We start from the raw sequence: 21,416 nt of genomic DNA on the forward strand, positions 1-21,416 counted from the left end.
ATGAGCATAAACATAAAAGGGAGTCAGTAGAAGCTTGATGACTCTCACAAAGCTGCGATTTTTCTTCAGAGCGCTTGTTTTTTAATATAGGGGTAAATGCAAGCTTTAGCTGTCTTGGAAAGCTTTGAAATGTTTATAATTCTTCAGTTTTAAAAAGAATATATTTCAGCCTAGCTTTGGCTCAATCATTTCATACTTTAGGGTTGCTACTTGTTTTCCAGCAGAGGGGGCTGAAGTTATCATTGGTGATGACAAGCCTAATGTAAAAAGTAGGCAAAATGCTCAGGGATGGTGGGGAGAGAAGCTATTTTGCTTCTTTGTTACATGGTTGAGTGCTTTTCAGTTAATTTTTTTTTTAACTGATGGCAACTCCCCCAAATTAAGGTGCTGCCTTTTTATTTGCTGAAGAACAGTCCTTTGTCGTTCCTTGAATCTCAAGCCTGTCTCTTTATATCTGGCACGTCCTGTTAGGATAAAGGAGAATGGTGACAGTAATGCTGATGGAATTGGTTACAGTTCTGGAGTGCAGAAATACTGGAGAATATAGAAACTGAAATAGAGTTTGCAGCATTTCATTTTGGGGATAAAGTGTGGGTCTTGCATCACTTGACAATAGACTTGTCACAGTAGGAGTTCTTGGTTTTGTTGCCTCTTTTGTTATTGATTTGGTGTTGATAGTATTCTTGAAGAGAGATCTTGATGGTGGTGACTTTGCTTCTTTTCTTAGTTGTCTGCTTTTTGTCTTCTGTGTACTGCACAAGAATGAGTCTGTGATTAGGTTCACCATATTATGACATTGGTTTCAATCCTAACTGAATCTCAATAGTTACATTCATGTATTATTAAAATGTATGTCCTGCCTTTTCCATACTTGATTTCCGAGGCAAGGATGGAACCAAAATTTGAAAACAGAAAAAAAGAAGAAGAAGAAAATGAGTGTCAGGAAACTGTAATGAGGAAAATCCTAGGCTGATCAGAGTCTTTGTAGTTTAGGACTTCGTTGAAAATTCACACATGGGTTTTTGTTTTGTTTTGTTTTTGTACAGACAACAGCTTTTGATGCACAGAAAATAGTATTTCTTGACAAAATATTAATTTTTTTTGGCATAGGAAGTGCTGTTTCCTGTGCAGAAAATGCTGTTTTCTTGGCAAAACATTCCCACACCTACCTGATCGTTTTTTGAAATAATAATTTTGTTCTTTGCATAGACTAGTCTTTGATAACTGGGCAGTTTTTGAAAGCTTCTCACAGCAGAAAGAAGATTGTTAAAATTATTGACTGATTCCTTGAAGAATGAAGTTAGCAAAGAATTCCATCCCTATCTTGAGGTAGATACAAAAAAAGTGTTTGCCAGCCCATGAAAAGCCAACTGAGAGCAAGGGGCAAATAGGTTCCTTTCACATGGGCATTCCAAATTCACAGCTTGGCTGCCAAGATGGTGCTTTCTTTTGGCCCTGGTAGAGCTCTCCTCCATATGGGTAGAATACAGTTAAAGGCCTCTTTATCAGATTGTTAAAGCCTGGACAAATTTATGCATGTGAAGGCAGTCTTTCTGCCAATTTGACCCCAGTCCATATAGGCTATAAGGGCCATAACTGCGCTTTCACTTATACCTGGAAAGTTGCTGGTAGTCAGTGAAGCTGTTGAAACCCTAAAATCCAAATAACTAGCTGTGGTTAACAGCATGGCCACAGCTTTCTGGACCAGAAAGACTTTCTGAACAATGTTCAAAGGCAGCCCCAGATAGAGCATGTTACACAGTAATCCAAACCGGCTGTAATTAGGGCATCATTCACTGTGGCCAGATGTGACATTTTAAGGCATAGTCACAGTTGACAAGCTAGCCTCCACCAAATGAAGCATATGTTCTCTGTCCATTGCTTCCATATTGTTTATTTCATTTAGTTACAGTATGTTTATAATCCTGCCTTTCTTCAGCAAGCTCAAGCAACATTACTGAGTCCTCAACTATAGTTATCCTTGCAGCGACTTTGTGAAGTGGATTGGGCTGACAGAAAGTCACTTGCCAAAGGATATCCAAGAGTTTGGTGGCTCGGTGGAGTGTGGAACCTAGATCTCTCAAGACTCAGTCCAGCACAGTAACCACTATACCACACTAGCTTTCTCAAATAACTGCGACAAAGGAAGCAAGATGTGAGCTTTTGGTGGCATTTATCCAAACACTTCACATTAGATCTGTTTATTTAATGTTACTTACATCAAGCAAAAGTGTAATATGAAAATAAACCCAGGCAGATTTGGGAAATGCATCCCTCTGCGGGGAATTTCCATTCAGTGTTATATCTAAGAAGAGTACATAGGGCTTAATTTTTAGTGTAATATGGTTGTCCCTTGGTATCCACTGGGAATAGGTTCCAGGAGCCCCTGGGGACACCAAAACCCATGGATGCTCAAGTCCCATTAAATACAGTGGCATAGTAAAGTGGCGTCACTTATATAAAATGTCAAAACCGAGGTTTGCATTTGGAATTTATATTTATTTTTTTAACAAATATAAATAAAATATATTTTTTAATATTTTCAAACCATGGACAGTTGAATCTGTGAATAAAAAAATCCATACATACATAGGTCCAACTGTATTGCCTTTATTAAACCATCTCTCCCCACTCATCCTTGCAGTGGCTATTTCTGTAATGTATATACTCAAGGAATTCAGAGGCTGGTAGCTTTGCATTGCAGAACCCAGTTGCTCCAGCCAGCTCTTCCATTTATAAAAGACAATAGCTTTGTTGCATCATTGTGACTTCTCTGGGGCGAAACTACTAGACACAATGTGGTTGTAAAAGGGGACAGGGTTATTAATGTTTCAGCCCAGCACGCTGGAATGTCCCTTTCCAAATGGCTGCATGTCGGCAGTCCTCTCTGAGCTGACAGTCTGTATCCCCCCCATCTCTGCTCTGCCTTGAGGCATTTTAGCTTCCCCAGACACTCCTCTCAGGAGACTTGTCAATCAAGATCTTGCAGCTGCTGTTGCCATAGCAACATTTCTGGCCTAAGTCTTGGTTGATGGAGGGGGTGGGAATGAGTAGATGGAGAGAGGAAATGAGAACAAAAGCTGTGGCTGCCATGTCATCATTTAATATTTTGCTTTTCTCTGTCCCAAAATGCCCTGAAAGCTGGGTATACTAGGAGCTATTATCTGCCGCCACCTCTCCCCCCCCCCCCCCGACCAGGATGCCATGGTTGACAAAAGACAGGGTTTTCATATCAGATTACAGACCCCACGATTGTAATTGCAGAAGGGCTTCTGCACAGTGACCCTCATCAAGGGTGGGTGATAAGGAGTTTGCCATCTGTTTAGAAAACATTTGCCATCTTCTTTGATGGGGTTGTGGACGGGGATAGGAACACACATGATCCTGTATCTTACATAACACTTATTCAGAAAGAAGTCCTTAGATAAACCATTCCGTCTTTTCAGAACACCTAAAGCATCATTTAATGGCAAGGGGCCATTATGTCTAGCCCTCGGCCTAGAGCAGTCCTGAGGAAAATGCAGTCTGCAGGCCACATGCAATCCAACCTTCTTTATAAGAGCCTCCAATACTCTACTAAACCCTCAAAAGCTCTTCCCGCTGTCTACAAAATATAGTCCAGTATCTTTGGTTTTACCTCTTTATTGAACAAAATTAAGTTCTCTTTAGGCATTTCTAGGTCCCCCAGTGAGGTTCTGTTTTCAACTTTTGGCCCAAGCCATAGAATTGCACTGGAGGACCTAGAAATGCCTAGTGAAATGTTCTCTTTAATCAATTCTAGGTTCTCCAGTGTGCTTTGATGGCATGATTGGGCTGGAAGTCATTCATCTTATCGAAAAAATAGGGTTCTGTATTATCTACCTTTGCAGGTAACCACAAGAGCTCTTGGAATTTAACTCCTGCAGATATGAGGCTTTTACTGTATCCACAATATTTTGAGGGATGTAAATCTCACCAGACAGGTGAATTACTATTTGTTGAGGTATCTAGCTGTTGTATTTTACTGTTGTTAACTGCCCTCAACTCATGACGACCCTGTGGCATCTCCAAGCCTCCTGCCCTTCATTGCTCTGCTTAGGTCTTGCAAATTCAGACCCATGACCTCCCTAATTGAATCTATCCATCTAGCACAGGGGTCGGCAACCTCCGGCCCGCGGGCCAGATACGGCCCGCGGAGGCCTGCCGCCTGGCCCCTGACTGCTGTTGCCGCTGCTGCCGCCGCCCATCACAGCTTTTCGCCGCTCTGGGCGCCGCCATTTTGGGCGGCAAAATGGCGGCGAAGTCACGCGCGACCTCCCCTGAGGTTGCGCGAGATTTCGCCACCATTTTGGTAAAAAAAATGGCGGCGCCCATAGCCCCAGAGGCCGCTATGGGCGCCGCCATTTTTTTGCCCAAAATGGCAGCGAAATCTTGCGCGACCTCGGGGGAGGTCACGCGAGACTTCGCCGCCATTTTGCCGCCCAAAATGGCGGCGCCCAGAGCGGCGAAAAGCCGCGATGGGCAGCCACGGCAGCAGCGGCGGCGGGCCTTTAGGAGGCCCACTGCCGTCCCTGGGGCCCTCCAGCAGGGCTCCGAGGGCGGCAGGGGGCCTCTGGGGGGCCCGCTGCCGTCCCTGGGGCCCTCCAGCAGGGCTCCGAGGGCGGCAGGGGGCCTCTGGGGGGCCCGCTGCCGTCCCTGGGGCCCTCCAGCAGAGCTCCAAGGGCGGCAGGGGGCCTCTGGGGGGCCTGCTGCCGTCCCTGGGGCCCTCCAGGAGGGCTCCGAGGGACGGCAGGGGGCCTCTGGGGGCCCTTTGCCATCCCTGGGGCCCTCCAGGAGGGCTCCGATGGCGGCAGGGGGCCTCTGGGAGGCCCGATGCTGTCGCTGGGGCCCTCCAGGGGGCCCTCCAGCGCTGGCGGCCCCTACCAGCTTTTTTGCCGGTCTCTGACGGGGCCTGGGGCCCTGTCAGGGGCCAGCAAAGATGGGGAGGCCTGGCCCCCGGAGGGTGGAAGCTCCACCCCGGCACGCGGCCCCGCCCCGGAGGGTGGAAGCTCCACCCCCGGCACGCAGCCCCGCCCCGTAGGGTGGAAGCTCCACCCCCCGCATGTGGCCCCACCTCGGAGGGTTGAAGCTCCACCCCCGGCTTCGGCCCCCCCAGTCGCCTGAGGGACACCAACCCGGCCCCCGGCTCAAAAAGGTTGCCAACCCCTGATCTAGCATATGATCTACCTCTTTTTATATTTCCCTCCACCTTTGGTTGTTTTTTCCAGTGAATCATGACTTCTCATGATGTATGAGTATGACAGCCTCAATTTGGTCATCTTAGCTTCTAGATTTCAGGCTTGATCCGTATAAGGACCAATTTGTCTTTTTGCCTGTCCATGGTCTCCTCGGCACTCTTCTATAGCACCACATCTCAAATGAATTGATTTTCTTTTTATTCATTTTCTTCACTGTCCAGCTTTCACATCTGTACATGTCAGTGAGATATTGAAGCCACTCCAGATTCAGCCTTTAAGGGAGCTCTACAAAATGCTGAGCATTATTCCTAAATATGTGCACTACCATGGATAGCTCCTTTAAAGCTAGCAAAAACTGGAATTGATTCACTGCCATGAGGCATGAGAATCACCAGCAGCCACTAAGTGGAGATAAAATCTGGCCTCTGCTGCTGTGGTCCAACACTGAACAAGGAGAGGGTCCATACATGCACTCAAAAATCAGTCTCTGTTTCTCAAGCACCTTTTTTGCACACTGAGATACGGATATTCCACTACATACAGTATTTTGACTCTAAGTGTAGGCTTTCTAAAACAGATTTAAAATGAATCAGAAAAACAGGGATTGTTCCCAAGCCTGTAACAGGGAAAGTGTGGCAAAATACTTTGTCAGATTCACTCTTGAAAACAGGGCCCTGCATCCCTTTTCTTCCCATAGACCTCAGTTTTGGAGGCCCATTTGCTAATTTTTAGAGCCTATCCTATGAGAACCAGAAGACCTCCCAGCAAGACTGTTGAGAGCAGGCTCTGAAGAACAGATCCTCTCTGAGGCACACTGGAAACCAAACAGCAAAGCTTTTTGCCTGTGCAGAATGTATCTTCCTTGTTTTCATTTTGGTGCCTGAAGGATCAGCTGTGCTTTGACAGTGTGAAATATTGTTTGCCAAGCAGTTCAGGCGAGTGTGAAGAAAGACTGGTGTAAGAGCGCGCATGTGGATGCATGCTATAGTAAGCATGAAAATATTTTTCTAAGATTCATACAACCGTAGTATGTCTCAGTGGTACCACTTTGGCATTTAAATGTAGCAAAGGGTGACTTGGTTTTGGAATTTATTTGCTGTGCATATGTGCTTGCTGGTTTGTGGTTTAATGTACACAGCTTTTGTTTGATGAAAGAAAAATTCATGGACTAAGCAGAAAGGTATCCCCCCAGCATGAAATGGGAGCTGCAGGTTTCCTGCTGAAGAACATTTAGACAGGTCTTTTTTCTTTTCTTCCAGATCCCCTTCTCTTTGTAAGTACAATGTATGATATTAAATAACTTTTTTGACTCCATAGCTCTTTCCTGGTTTGTGATGTAGTGGTTTGAGTGTTGAATTAGGACTCCAGGAGACAAGCTTTTGAATCATTGACCAGCCATGGAAACCTACTGGGTGACCTTGGGCAAGTCATACTCTCTTAGCCTCTGAGATAGGATCACCATAAGTCAGAAATGACTTGAAAGGCTCACAACTACAATTTTTACAAGTCCAGCCAGAAGGCTGCAAAACAGTGTGGTGGTTCTGTCTACTTTTGTTTTCCACTTGCCAAGAAATCTTTCCACTAAGAATGAAAATATATTTTGGCAACAGCTGGATTTTATATTCCAATTTTTCAAAAATGGGAGAACAACCATGGTTTTCATATCAGTAGTACTAGGCATAGCCCTAGGTCCAACCACAAACGATTGCTTCAATTAGTAAACTAGGATGGGTAACTGTAGAAGCTGTAAGGGTGATTTTTCATCCCCACACCTCTCCCAGTGGCCACACTTTCATGATTGACATGGCCACATGGGTTTTTGGGGGGGATTTCTAGATGTATGTGATAATCTTGGGGGCATTAGATGAAAAATTGGGGTCTGCAGGTCTGGAGAGAGCCAGCATGCCATAATAGTTTCAATGTTGGATTACGACTCTGGAGACCAGGATTTAATTTCCAGATCAGCCATGAAACCCACTGGTTGACCTCAGGCAAGTCACACTCTCTGAGTATCAGGGGAAGGCAATGGCAAACCTCCTCTGGACTTATCTTGCCAAGGTAATCCCATGATAGGGTTGCTCTAGAGGCTCCATAAATAGTAAATGACTTGAAGGCACACATCAACAACAACCAGATGAGGAGAAGCATTGGGGATGAACAGGCTACATGTGACCCTTGGGCTACACTTTCCTCACCCCTATCGTTTTTTAATTTGAATGATTACAAGCCTGTCTTAATTCCACTTTAGTAGACCCAGATTCAGTGGCTTTAACATCAGTTGGTTTTGTATTCCTGCTTCTACCACCACTTTTTGCTTTGTTTGCCATTCTGGCAATCTCATAAGTTTGCACACTATTTTATGTCTTTCAAATGTGTGATTTGCAAGTGATTGCCATTCTGACCCTCTGAACAAGCACTTACGTGGAAGTACCTTTGGCAGTGTTTAATAATTTCAAAGTTGCTGCCAGATGAACCAATGTACAACTTTGTCCTGAGAGGCTCCTGTGGAAAAGATACCAAGTTCTTTCTTCTGGTGAGACACTTGTTCTCCTCAACATTGTGTCCCAATGTTGTCATTGCCAACCATTTATTGACTCTTCATAAGTGGGTGGAATGGACATTTTCTCCAGCACTTCTTCATTATATGATTCCAAAGACATAATGAATTCTCAGAGCACTAGAGGTCTGAAGTTGGTCCAAGGTCAACACTATATTGGCACAATCTTGTGAACGTTTACTTGGAAGTAGGTTACTTTGAGTTCAGTTTGGAACAATTCTATGTGGAATGATTTAGTATTGAAACCTAAAGGTGGCTTATGGCCATTCCCAGAGGCACTCACATGAAACTCAAGTACACCCTCTTTGACTGCTTAGAGCCCAAGTTCTTAATGGCCTTGTATGGAACTGGGAAGTGGTTTTTTTTTAACCACAACACCTAGAATTACCCAGCCAGTGTGGCCAGAGGCCAATCCAAAATGTAACATTTCCAAATTCTAATTGTGTGTGTGTGTGTGTTCACCTATAATTTCAACATTTTTGTCTCATTGATGGTCTTATGGGAGACCCTGTAGTCTAGACACTCTGCTGGACACATCTATTTCTTGCCCAAGACTCCAGCTGTGACTTCATTGGAAGATGCTGATTATTTGGTGTTTGGTTGTTGTTTTAAAATGTAACTTTTAATTAAGATGGATTTTTAATTATCCCTTGTGGTAGGATTATGGGTGGAATCCACTTAAGATCCTGGAAAGCTTCTTGCTGCTGTCATTTATTGAAAATGATATGTGTTTTTTCTCTCTCTGTTTTTCCTCCCCCTTCCCACACATTGAGCAATGTGATGTTCTCTCCCACCTGTTCCCCCAGCTTTATCATCTCCAGAACCATATTTTCAAACCTAATATGATGCATCTTGCAAATTTAAACAAGTGGATTTATGCTGTATATTTGCATATTTCAACGTGAACATGTTTGTCAGAAGTACAACCATTTTTTTTCCTGTGGGCACAACATAAATTGCCCTTCAGTTGTCAGTAAAGGGGAATTAAAAATGAATGTGCTTTCTAATGGAGGGGGGGATTAGTTCAGAATTGTCTCATCGGGCTTCCAAGACTTCATCCAGAGACCACAGCTTACAGCAGATCAAGACCCAAAATTCTGATTCAGCAGAGAGCCAAATGCTGTGAGCAGACTAAATTATTTATCAGTTGTACAAACTCTGTTAAATGAACAGCGACGGTCTGTTCAGTTTGTACTGTGATGGTACTTTGATTAAAATGCACTACTCATGTTAAATGTATTTTATTTATTTAAAGCATTTCTGCCTCATTCTTCAGCTGAAATGGCTCCCGGAACAAAATAGTCCTTGCCCTAAAAGGCAGAACATAAAAAAGAAGGAAGAAGGAGAAGGAAAGCAGCAAACTCAAGCACCTATTCTTTACATTGCATTTATTTATTTATGGTCATAGACCAAAATAAAGCACTTATTCTTTTAATAGTCATTTTAAATTAAAAACAGCTCAAGTAGCCTGATTGAATGGCACCTGTTACCTGACAGTTGACCGTAAAGAAGAACCTAACGTGACTAGTGTCTTAGTACAGTTTATGGATTAGCCCTGTTCCTCTTCACATGTCTTAGGATGTCAGCTCCCAAAATCTATCCTCATTGGAAATTCTGGTGTAGGCTTCTTGGAGTTGAAGTGCAAAACAGCTGGAGGGCCAAAGGTTGAGAACTCCTACACTAGAGCTTTCTGGCTGAGAATTTTAAATACCTCTCCCTAAACTCCAAATCTCAGTATTGCATTGGATAGAACCATTGTCATTAAAGTGGAACCATAGTGCTATAATTCTGTTGTGTAAAAGATATTAGCATACCAGCACTCCATGCGCTATATATGGGGCGTCATGTTTTCATATCTAGAGCTAGGCATGTTTTAAGAGGTTGATGAACCTCTGAATGTTTTAAGATGATGGACCATAGGAGGTTCTACGGGAAAGGCACATGGACCCAAAGAGATGTGAAGGATCTAGTTAATACCAAAATACATGTAATAGTTAAATGGGTTTACTGATCACTCTATTCTCTCCCTCCACCCCAGACTTACCATATATCCTCTTGCACTGGAGGCAAAGGTGGTCCCGTTGCAGGTGGTTTACTGTGCCTCCTCTGTGCAGTACCAACAGGTGTTAGCTATGGTGCCACTGCTGTTGTCTCTGACAGATTTTCTGTCAGTGTCACCCCCACTACTGCTGTTGCCTACTAGCTGTTTGGGGCATTTAGTCGGGCTTCTCAGCAAAATCCTGTCTGACATGGAAGCATAGCACTACTACTGTGAGCATAGCCTCTTGCTTCACAGGAGCATACAGTCCATGGACCACCATGGGAAGGGAGTGTCATGGTGGGCATTGCTTATTAACTGGAATGGAAAACACACAGTTATAGTGGTGGGGGCAAAGAGAAAGAAGACAAGGATTTTGAAATGCTAGGATTGAATATTTGAAAACACATTTTTAATAACTATATATTAATAGTACCAATTTAAATACACCTTGAATTGCTCATGTTAAATATGTTTGAATGATGTGCAAACTGAATCACTATTAAGAGACAGCACTGAAGATCCAGGAGCGTCATCATCTGCCTCCAAGTTCATCTCTTGAGAATCTAGGGCATCTTTTCTACGTTTTCACATCTGTAAAAATTCAGAGGGGGAACGGAAGAATTGGCTGTATATTTCTATATAAATATACACTCGTCCCTCCACATTTGCTAGGGTTAGGGGCACAGGACCCCCGTGAATGTGGAAAAAATGCAAATAACAAAAGCACTTTGCTTTTGCCTGAGAAAATACCTCTCTAGAAATCTCTAGGTCCTGCAGTGCAACTCTGTGGTCAACATCTGCCAGACATTGACCACAGAATTGTGCTGGAGGAGCTACAAATGCCTAGTGGAGTGTTCTCTTTAGGAATCTCTAGGTCCTTCAGTGCAACTTTTGGTTAAAGTTGACCATAGAGTTGCGCTGGAGGACCTAGATATTCCTAGAGAGGACATATCCGTGAATAATCAAATCTGGAAAAGTCAAAGCTGCAAATGTGGAGGGACAAGTGTACATATACATATACACAGTTCAAGGTAGAAGAAAGAGAGGGAGACCACATGCCAGATGACTAGATTCAATCAGTGAGGTCATGGACATGAGTCTGCAAAACTTAAGCAGAGCAGTAAAATACAGAGTCTTGGAGATGTCTCCTCCACAGCAGCACCATAAGTAGAAATCAACACTGGCGCAGTTAACAACAAAATACATATACATATATGCACAGTGATAATATCTCACCTTTTGAACATGGGGAAAACATTTTTATTTCTTCTGGAATTTTATTTTCTTTGGCTTTCCAATTTTTGGTGCTGTTAGGATCTTATGGTTTATTGTGTTAGCTGTTGATGTTCCAGTGCTTTTTGTTGCTGTTTTTAACTGTATTGTGTACTACTTATTGCTCACTCTGTTTTATGTTTTTATGATCTAAATTGCCTGCCAAGGCAGAGTAGAATTCTATTAAATAGAGTAATAACTTATGAGAGTGTTCTTTAGTCTGTTATTAAAAAACCAATGAATTTGAAAAATATCAACAAGTGCCTTGCCTTCTATGCAATTGAAGAGTCAAAGGGGATCAAAGGGAGGAATTTTCTTTCCTCTTGCTTTCTGGAGAATAGCTTCCATACACATTATTCCTTCAAGTGTGTAATGTGTGGGTGGGTGTGTCATTAATGTTTTTATACTTAACAATGCTTTTCGTGCTTGTTTGAAGTGCACTCTAGATGGCTTCCTGTATGTAATAGTAACCCAGCATTTACAAATAAACACATACACACGCACCTTCCTACACACCTGTAGTTGGAGCAGAATGGATAAACAGATGATGATTGACTTTTTAAAAAAGGCTTTATGTCACGTACGTCTTGGTGTGCTTTCAAAACGGTTCCAGACAAGAGCTTAGTCACCACATAGGCTTAGTTCCACCCCAGTTGCTTCCCTAACTTAGCAGTATTTAAATTGTTAATGTGGTGAGAGATACTGCTGCTGAGTAGGATAAAGGCCAATTATTTGTACGGTGTTGCATACCACAGTGATGGGCCCAACCAGGGCTAGTCCAAGATACTTTGTTGTCTGAGTCACAGCAGCAAATAATGGTACAGTGGGTCCTTGTTATCCGCTGGGGTTTGGTTCCATGATCCCCCATGGATAACAAAATCCGTGGATGCTTGAGTCCCATTAAATGCAGTGGCATAGCAAAATGGTGTCCTTTATATAAAATGGTAAATCAAGGTTTGCTATCTGGAATTTATACTTTTTAAAAAAATATTTTCAAACTGTGGATGCTTGAATCCATGGATAAAAAATCTGTGGATAAGGAGGGCTGACTGTATTTCATTCTAAAGTGAAGAGTAAGGTATTTTAGGACAATGGTGTTATTTTGACACCTGAGAACGTTTACAAGTCCCTGTTCTCCTTCCTGGCAGTAAAAGTAGAATCATAAAATATCTTACGCTTTTTTACTCCTTGATGAAGCTGAAGGTCTGGTTCCTGAGGCATTCATTTTACTACACCTCATGATGCGGCTGTCCCTGTGTCCAATGTACTGTACATTCTCTTTGAATTGTTTGGAAACAAACTGTTGGGGATCCTCCTGCATAATCTTCAAGATTGATGCCCCATGGATGGTCCATAGCTACTGCATGTACCAAGATATTATTAGTAACTGTTTAGGTTTACAGGAGTCTCTTACTAGGGAGGTTTATGAGTTCCCTCGCTTGAGCATGCTTCAGAACAGAATTTGCTTCCCCCCCTCCTTGGCTAAGGATTTGTTGTCAGATATTTATGTATCTGTTTTTATTTTTTACTTCGTTGTTTTTCATTAATTGCTACAACTGAGACCCATGTTCAGCAGTTAGGATCAGGTCTAAGCCAAATACACAGTGTTCTGAACATTAAGTGTCCTGTGCCAGTCATTCACATATTTTTGAAATCCTAAGTGGAATTGGCTGTTCTTCTTTTCCTGGTGGGAGTTAATCCTGGAGTCTCTCAAAAAGACTTATCACATCTTGTACCAGTGTAGCATTGTCAGGGGTAGCCTTTTTGTTCTTTGCTGTAACTTGGCAGTAAATATTGTCTCTCATTCTTTTCCCATCTGTCCATCTTTTTTTTTATTATTGCTCCTGGCCTGATGAACCCGTGATTTAGTAAGTCATGCAAGAAGGAGCACTTCTTGGCATAAGCTTCATGAAACAAATAACCATGTTGCTAATTACTATGGGTAATTAATTGATCCTAGGGTAAATGGAAGGATTGATGTACATTTGCGGCAATCCATAAGATGCCACACCAGGATCAGGATCAGTTTCTCTAGGCACCCCCTCAGTGGACTATGGACTTATCTGCTTATCAGCAGAGGAAACCTAGGAACTTTTCAGTTAAATTCAAGGAGAAACTAATATTAGCCTCTCATAGCATCACACATTTCAAAGCAGTATTCATCCACAGTAACTTGTTTTTATGGAGAACAGTTATTCTTATATTGCTGAGATGCAATAGGAACCCCTTGGCTCTTTTTTTTTTTCCAAACTCAGTGTTGTAGTGGGCAGGTGGAACTCTAGATATGAAATATTAAAGTGTATAACCTTTTAAAGGAAACACCTTTGTGACAATTGACAGATGATCCACTGAAATTTGTTGCTGATCATATTAATGAGTTTGTTTTTAAAAAAATTAGACTCCAGCAAATTTTTGTGAGTTATCTTCCATATCTTCTGTGAAGCCCATCCTCCCTTTAATGATAGAAGGATGTTCCAAGTTGAATTGGGCTCTATTCTGTTATCTGTGCTGGCTGATGAATAAAAAGTAAATCCACAGTTGAGCAATACTTGTGATAGGATCAATCAAAATGCCAAAATAGTGCTATGAAATAGTAGAGGATTTGCAAACAAAAAACAGGAAACTTTAAGAATTAGGCTGGATGCTATGACAGTAAAGTCTGCAGCTAAACTCAGTGAAGAGAGCAAACAAAATGAATATCTAGGTGGATCGTGTCAAGTTACACCTAGACATGAGGAGAAATGAGGAATCATTTCTGAAGAGGCAAGGCTGGCAATAACTCAGAGATCTGCCTTAGGCAAAATGCACAGGTCTCTGTGTTAGCATTGAGCAGGAGCACATAGTAACAGTAATGCTGGTGATTAAATTTAGGTGGTTCATAAGGTTAAAACAAATCAGTTGAAGTAAAAATGTGAGCTTTATGGAATGGTTGAAGTGGACAGAACATGAATTCTACAATGAGAGAATGTAGAATCCAAACATACACAGTTGCTATGTGGAATAAATGTAGTCAAAGCAATGCAAGTTGGTCTGGCAACAGTTTTATATGCCACCTTCTCACAGAGTGGGATCCAAGGTGGCTTCCCAAAATTAGCCCTTGAGGTCAGCAATTTTTTTTTTAGCATAGCCCTATCATGCCTTGTTTTGACCCACTGTTCCCTCCCAAGTGGGTTTTATGAAGCCTGAAGTGAACCTCTGGCCATTAATGGGTTTTTTGGAGGTAGGGTTTGCCTGTGGAAGATTAAGGTGGAAAGTGGCCACTAGACCCGTAAAGCTTATCCATCCCAATAGTGTCAATGTTTCCAAAGTGTGAGTCCACCAGGTCTCCCAGAGCGATTCAAATAATATCTATCCTTTTAGTTTTTGAAGTTTTAAAAGGTGTACACAGTTAAAACAATCAGCAGAATGCACCCCTGTTTTTAAGGACTCAAGGCCATATGTAAAAGTGCAGTCTTGGCTGCTCACTAGAAGTTCAGTAGAGATGGAGCCAGTGATCCATAGCTGAGGTACTGCTAAGGAAGCAGGAGCAGAAGAGCAGACTGGGGCTCCCAAGGGACAGGTCTTCAATGTCTTTGAAAGCTTTTTGCCCATCCTTACAACTGGCAGAAGCAGAATAAATTATGCTGGTGTTGTTAATTTAGGTTGCACTAAGGTTTTTTTGTGGGTGGTGGTGGTGGTGGTGGGTTTGGTGCATAGTGCTGGGGGTCTGGAATGGAAAATTGGCCCCTGAGCCCTGCAGTGTACAATGAAACAAATTATAAAACACAAGTTCTGTCACATGGTTTCTGCTCCCTTTTTTGGCAACAATGATCTTAAATAGAAAGGAAGAACCTTCTCTGTATTTCATCCCTCAGTTTCTATTGTTCTAACCCATTTGGGGCTTCTCTAGGTTTGGAGAGGCACACTAGCTCGCCTTCGCTACAAGAGGACTCGAGCTGCACTCAAGATCCTGAAGTGCTACCGTCGATACAAAGTCAAATCTTATATCTGTGAAGTTGCCCGTCGATTTCACAATGTGAAGTCCATGAAGGATTATGGAAAACATGTGAGATGGCCCACACCACCTAAGGTGCTACGGAGGTTTGAAGAGGCCCTGCAGGCAATATATTTCAGGTATGAATATAAAGCACCCAGTACACTGTGTGATAGAACTGAATAAGGTCCACACTATATCCCGGACATGTCCAAGAGTCTGAAGTTGCTAATGTGTTTTGCAGTAGAGAAGTGTATAGGTACCATTTTATTATGTGGAAGCTAGAAGGCAAAGCCTATCTAATTCCTAGTCATGTCATTCCATGGTGAGATGGTTGGTGTACATCTTCTAATCTTCATGGAATTAGTTTTTTGAGGGTTTTTCAGGCTATGAGGCCGTGTTCTAGAAGAGTTTATTCCAGAAGTTTTGCCAACAGCTGTGGCTGGCATCTTCAGACAATGCTGGAATGAAAGATAGTGGAATATATATACTGTTGGTTGAGAGGAGGTGATTTGCATGTTAATCCGCGTATTGTTCTGTGGTTAAATGGCAAGGCCTATAGGGTGTCCACTTGCCTAATGATCCCCCTCACCCTGGATGATTTTCATTTGCATTTGCTGGGTCCTGATTTTGGTGTTTTTAAGACTGGTAGCCAAACTTTATTAACTTTAAGAGTTTCTTCTTTACTGTTGAAATTGTCTAGGTGTTTATGGATTTCAGTGGCTTCCCTGTGCATTCTGACCTGATAGTTGTTGGCATGGCCCAGAATTTCAGTGTTTTCAAATAGCATTTTATGCCCAGGATGGTTTATAACATGTTCTCCTACTGCTGATTTTTCTGGCTGACCCAGTCTGCAGTGTCTCTCGTGTTCCTTGATTTGTGTTTGAACACTGTGTTTGGTGGTCCCTATGTAGACTTTTCCACAGCTGCACAGTATGCAGTAAACTCCTGCGGCTTTGAGAGGGTCTCTTCTGTCCTTTGCTGAGTGCAGCATTTGCTGGATTTTCTTGGTTGGTTTGTAAACCATTTGGAGGTTGTGTTTCTTAATCAGTTTCCCTATTCTGTCTGTGGCTCCTTTGATGTATGGTAAAAATATCTTCCCTTTGGGTGGTTGTTTGTCTTCACTCCTCTGGGTTTTTCTGAGTCTGGCAGCCTTTCTAATGTCTGAGCTGGAGTAACCATATGCCTGTAGAACCCAGTCTTGGTGCTTCAGTTCATCTTCCTGGAAGTGGGGTTCACAGATCCTTTTTGCCCAGTCTACCAGTGTTTTTATTGTGCTTCTTCCCCCCCCCCCCCCCCGAGTGATGGTTGGAGTTCATGTGTAGGTTTTCTGTATACTGTACTGTGTGGACCAACTGTTGGTTCGGTTTGCAGATAACCAGAACATCCAAGAATGGCAATGTTCCTTTCTTTTCTTTTTCCATCGTGAATTGGATATTTGGGTGGGTGTTGTACAGATGGTTCACTGTATGAAAATATTAGTCACTGTTTAATAGGGTAATCGTGTTCTCCTATTTTCCCATTCCAGTTCCTGAATAGGCTGTTGTGTGATTGCTTCTTACTGTTTTTGTTTTGAGGTGGAAAGCACATGAACTCATCAAGAGTATCCCACCCAAGGATCTGCCTCAGATTAGGGCAAAGGTGGCCGCAGTGGAGCTGCTTAAGGGGCACCGGGTCGATATTGGACTCCAAAGAGCCTGGCAGGGGAACTACCTTGCATCGGTAAGTGTAACAGGACATGGGAAGCTTTAGTCACTATATCCTGTGATTTCACAAAATAGAAATACAACAAAAAATGAATAAGGGGAACCTGCCAAAATTTATTAAAACTTCCTTGCTGTTCTCAGAACTTACCCTTTTCTTTGAACCCAATGTTTTGCCCCACTTTCTTCTACTTCTGGAGCTGCATATACATCCTGTTTTAACAGCCCCAAGCTCCCAGATTCTCACCACCAGGAAAACCCCCCTTTTTTTTTTGTTTAAAACAAGGAGCAATATACTCCTGGCAGCCTCTAATAAACATTAATTATCTTCTAAAACAATCAGAAGGGGTTGCCTCACTTTAGTGAAAATAAGTGTTGTACTGTTTTAAATTGTATTGTTTAACTATTAAGAAAACATTTTAGAGTGTATGTTTTTAATATGATTGATAGATTAATTTGATGTTAAAGTTGACTTTTTGTTTGTTTTTAATCGTAATTTTAAAATGTTTTAACCATCTTGAAAAAGGCAGGATGAAAACAAAAGTGATGGTGGAAGTGGAGGCAAAAGTCAAGTTAGTTCTTGAAGGGAAATATAATGATTCACAATATATTGTCCAATTTTTTTTAATGATAGTTATGTGCCTGTTTCCAAAGGAGCCTTCTTAAAATGTTATGTCATATAAGATGACATATATCTCATAAAAGATGATCTCTTGTAAGCTTGTAATTATTGTTCTGAAAGAAGACATTTTGCACGCCAGTGAATTTCATTTGCTGGGAAGTCCAGGTGGGGGAGAGCACTTGCAATCATGCTCTGTGCCAAGTATTGCTTGGCTACAGGATGCGGGGTGGGGAGAATTATAGTTTAGATAGACCTTCTGGTTTGGTCTGTTTGGTTACTTCTATCAGGTTAATAATTTGTAAAGATGGTCTTGTGTGAGCATTAGATTTTTGCATTCTGTTGTATGAGAAATTAATATCATTTATGATTTGTTGTTGCTGTTAACTGCTGTCAAGTCAACTTTGACATATGACAACACTATGAAGGAAAGACTTCCAAGTCACCCCATTATCAACATCCCTACTCAGCAAAATCAGGGCTGTAGTTTCCTTGATTGAATCTATCCACCTTTAATGTGGTCCTCCTTTTTTTCCTATCATATATGATAAGACATAATAAACTTGTATGCATTATTTGATTACTCATGTTCCTATTTTTTTAGGTCTTTGGAAACTATGATCAGGTCTTTGAATTGGCTTTGGGAAGTTGTGGAAATGTGTGTTCTAGCTTTTGAAAGCTAATGATTCTTGCTTAATTTTAAATCGTTCTAGTATATTCTGCCCTTCCCCTTTCTTTTTAAGAAACACCAATCTTAAAATCATGATCAGGTTGACTTGAAATATGGAGGGCAGAAACTAAAGTCAAATGTTTACTTGGGACTCTTTTAGCTGTCAAACCTTGAATGGTAAAGTTGCAGTGACTCTTATTTTAATGATGAAGACAAATTACTCAACTCCCTGTTTGTTCTTTTAGTCTCCAAACAACCCTCAGGCTGCAAGCTCATTTGTCCCCATTGCCTTTGAGCTACAACGAAAGGACAAGTTTATGAATGTTCTTTTCTCATCTCATGTCCGCAAGGTAAGCACAGCAAACAACTACTAAAAGATGAGAAAAGCTTCCAGCAAATGAAAGAACATGGTGATGGGAAGATGGGTGCAAACAAATTGTCCTGTGATTCCTGTCTGGTTTTACATTTTCAGAAAGTATTGCTGTGAGAAAGCTGCTAAGTTTCTGAACGTTTATGCTACAGAATTCCTCCAGACCCTTTCCTGTCCCCCATGCTTATTAATGTTTATTGGCATCTACATTAAGCCATTTGGAGAAGTGGTCTGGAGATGTCAGTTGAAATATCATTAGTACTCTGATGAAATGGAGCTCTACATTTCCTTTTGATATGCTGATGAGACTGTTGTGGTTCTTAATAGATGTCCAGAATCTGTCATGGGATGGGTGGGGCCCTGGAAACTGAAGATCAGTATCATAAGATCAAAATAAGATTAACTGTTGATATAATTAATAAATTAAATTGGAAGCAACCCATTCTAATTGGGTGCATCGCCATTTTCCTAAAGGGCTGAGAATCCTGAAGCCGATGGGCCCCTCCCAGACTCCCCCCGCCAAGTCCTCTGTGCTAGAAAATAAATGCTGCAAAAAGTAATGATGACTACTTCTACTTGTAGAAGACTCCAGTCTCTGTGATGTTGTCATTTAACAAAAGAGCACAGGTTTCCTCGCTCCTGTTTTGCGCACCTCAAACTCTCAAAGGATTTTTACAAAACTGTTACAAAACTGTAAGTGGAGTTCTGGCCACTTTTGGTTTTGTTCTGGGGCAGATGGATGATAGTGGTACTTGCTGCAGCAGATGGTGGATCCTGGAGGTTACAAATGGACCTTCAGAGTTTGTCCATCCTGCCCCAAAGGATCATTTTCTCATTTAGAATGTGTTATTAGATCTGGCCTTGCAGATAGATACTCAATTATCTTAACAAACTGGGGTTTTAAAAAACAATACAAAACACCTACCCAAATAATAATTAATTGAATTAATATGCCACCTTTCTCTCAAATGAGATTCAAGAGATTCAGTGAGATACAACAATTTAAAAGGTACAGCTAAAATGTTAATGTACAAAAATTTAAAAGGAGTTAAATATTACAATTATTAAACACATGGTAAAAACAGTTAAAATACTTAAACACATTTACAACATAGCTTCAATCAAAATAAAACAAAGAATCAGAGAACAGCACACAATTAACGCATAGACTACAGTTCCGTCAAATTCACAATTCAAAAGCCTGCCAACAATAGATGACTGGCTGATAAAATTAGGAGACATGTTTGAATAGGATAAATTTACTTGCTTGACTAATGAAAAATCAATGAAAAAAAATTGCAGAAGACTGGCTGTGCCAGTACAAAACTACTTGAAAGACTTGATCAAGACTTGCCAATATTATTAAATGGTCCTAAGATGTACATTTTGTACAGTGCCAATCTGTACAGGTTCATAGTCATCATGCATGTGTAAAATCAAATTTACACTGCATTAATATATGCCCCTCTTCTATGAAAAGGTAATTTTATTTCTGTAAATAAACCAAGAAGAAGAGGGGCAAATATAGATATTCCTGTTGTTACAGTTCCAGCTTCTTTTGAGAGGCAAGGCTTTGATGTGGACATTGACCTGTCAGGTAGGTGAAGGGGTCATAATTTAAACCATATTCAGCGTAACCATTGAAATGGATACCATTTTACCACTTTCAAGTAATAATAAAAAGCTTTTTGACTATATATTTTTTAAAAATAAATATTAAATTAGAAGCAAAATATCACTTAAATGAAATACTTTTATCTTGTTCTCCCCTATATTACAATACATATGTTTAAAAGATGGAGCAAACAAACCTATTTAAGAAACACAATTTAAAGAAATTGGTTTATAGTGGCAATTGATAATATCTTACTTTCATATTATGTTCCTTGTATGTCCTTTTTTGTTGTTGTTGTTGTGTGCCTTCAGATCATTTCCGACTTATGGCAACCCTAAGGTGAACCAATCACTTCTTCAGAGGAGGTTTGTCATTGCCATCCTGTCAGGCCTGAGAGAGTATGACTCACCCAAAGTCATCCAGTTGATTTCCATGGCCGGGCTGGGATTCAAACCCTGGCCCCCACAGTCATAGGCCAATGCGCAAACCACTATGCCACACTGGCTCCTATGTGTCCCTTTAGAAATGTAAAGGGAGTCCCTTGACATGAATGTCTAGTCGTAACTGACTGTAGGGGATGGTGCTCATCTCCATTACTAAGCCAAAGAGCCAGCGTTGTCAGAGGACTGCTCTGTTGATCATATGGCAAGCATGACCGTACCAAACGCTGTTACCTACCCACTGAGAAGTGGTACCTATTTATCTACTTACATTTGCATGCTTTTGAATTGCTAGGTTGGCAGAAGCTGTGTCTAGTGAAAAGAGCTCACTCCATCATGCAGAACTCAGACTTCAAACTGCCAACCTTCTGATCTTCTGATTGTCATCCTTTAAAAGAAGTAGTCCTTTAAAAGGAAGAAAAAAGTATGACAGCATTAGAGTAATACAGTAGTATTTTTTTAAACTTCTAAAAACATTTCTATTGAATGTGATTGATGACCACTTTGAAATGCCAATGACTCAGGCAATTTTCTCTCTCTTCTTTAAATTACATTGCATTATTGGGATATAGCATTATGCCCTTTAAGTACATTAACAGGTATTTTCACTAATACACACACACACACACACACACACACCCTACTGCCATTACTTTAAACATTGATATTAAAAAGAATATTAAAATTGTGGCATCTGCAATAGAGATACTAAATGTGTGCTGAACTACAGTAGGTGCCATTGCCCTGTTAAGTCAGGACTACATCCTTTAAAGATGTGAAAGTGGCACAATAGCAAATTGTACAAAGAGAAAATTCACACTATTCCTTGATATTGTTGAAAGTCAGGTTCAATACCACTTCTAGCTAACAGCAGTAGAGTAATCATGATTTAGTGTAAACAGCCATCTGCCTGCATGTTCCCAATGATGTCATAAATGTA

General features: G+C 41.3%; 1 protein-coding gene across 3 annotated transcripts in view; it reads left to right on the forward strand.

Annotated features, from left to right (window-relative positions):
- LOC149309239 (unconventional myosin-Id) overlaps positions 1-21,416 on the forward strand; it is a 181,368-nt gene that overhangs the window by 76,041 nt on the left and 83,911 nt on the right. For all 3 annotated transcript variants that reach the window (XM_089532025.1, XM_089532024.1, XM_089532026.1), the window contains 3 exons: positions 14,976-15,199; positions 16,637-16,781; positions 18,297-18,401. In XM_089532025.1, the coding sequence (XP_089388151.1) occupies positions 14,976-15,199; positions 16,637-16,781; positions 18,297-18,401 (474 nt within the window). The remainder of the gene's footprint in view (positions 1-14,975; positions 15,200-16,636; positions 16,782-18,296; positions 18,402-21,416) is intronic.

Source organism: Sceloporus occidentalis, unplaced genomic scaffold (assembly GCF_023333645.1).
Source record: "Sceloporus occidentalis isolate IW3139 unplaced genomic scaffold, rSceOcc1.0.p SCAF_7, whole genome shotgun sequence".
Taxonomy (NCBI): Eukaryota; Metazoa; Chordata; class Lepidosauria; order Squamata; family Phrynosomatidae; genus Sceloporus; species Sceloporus occidentalis.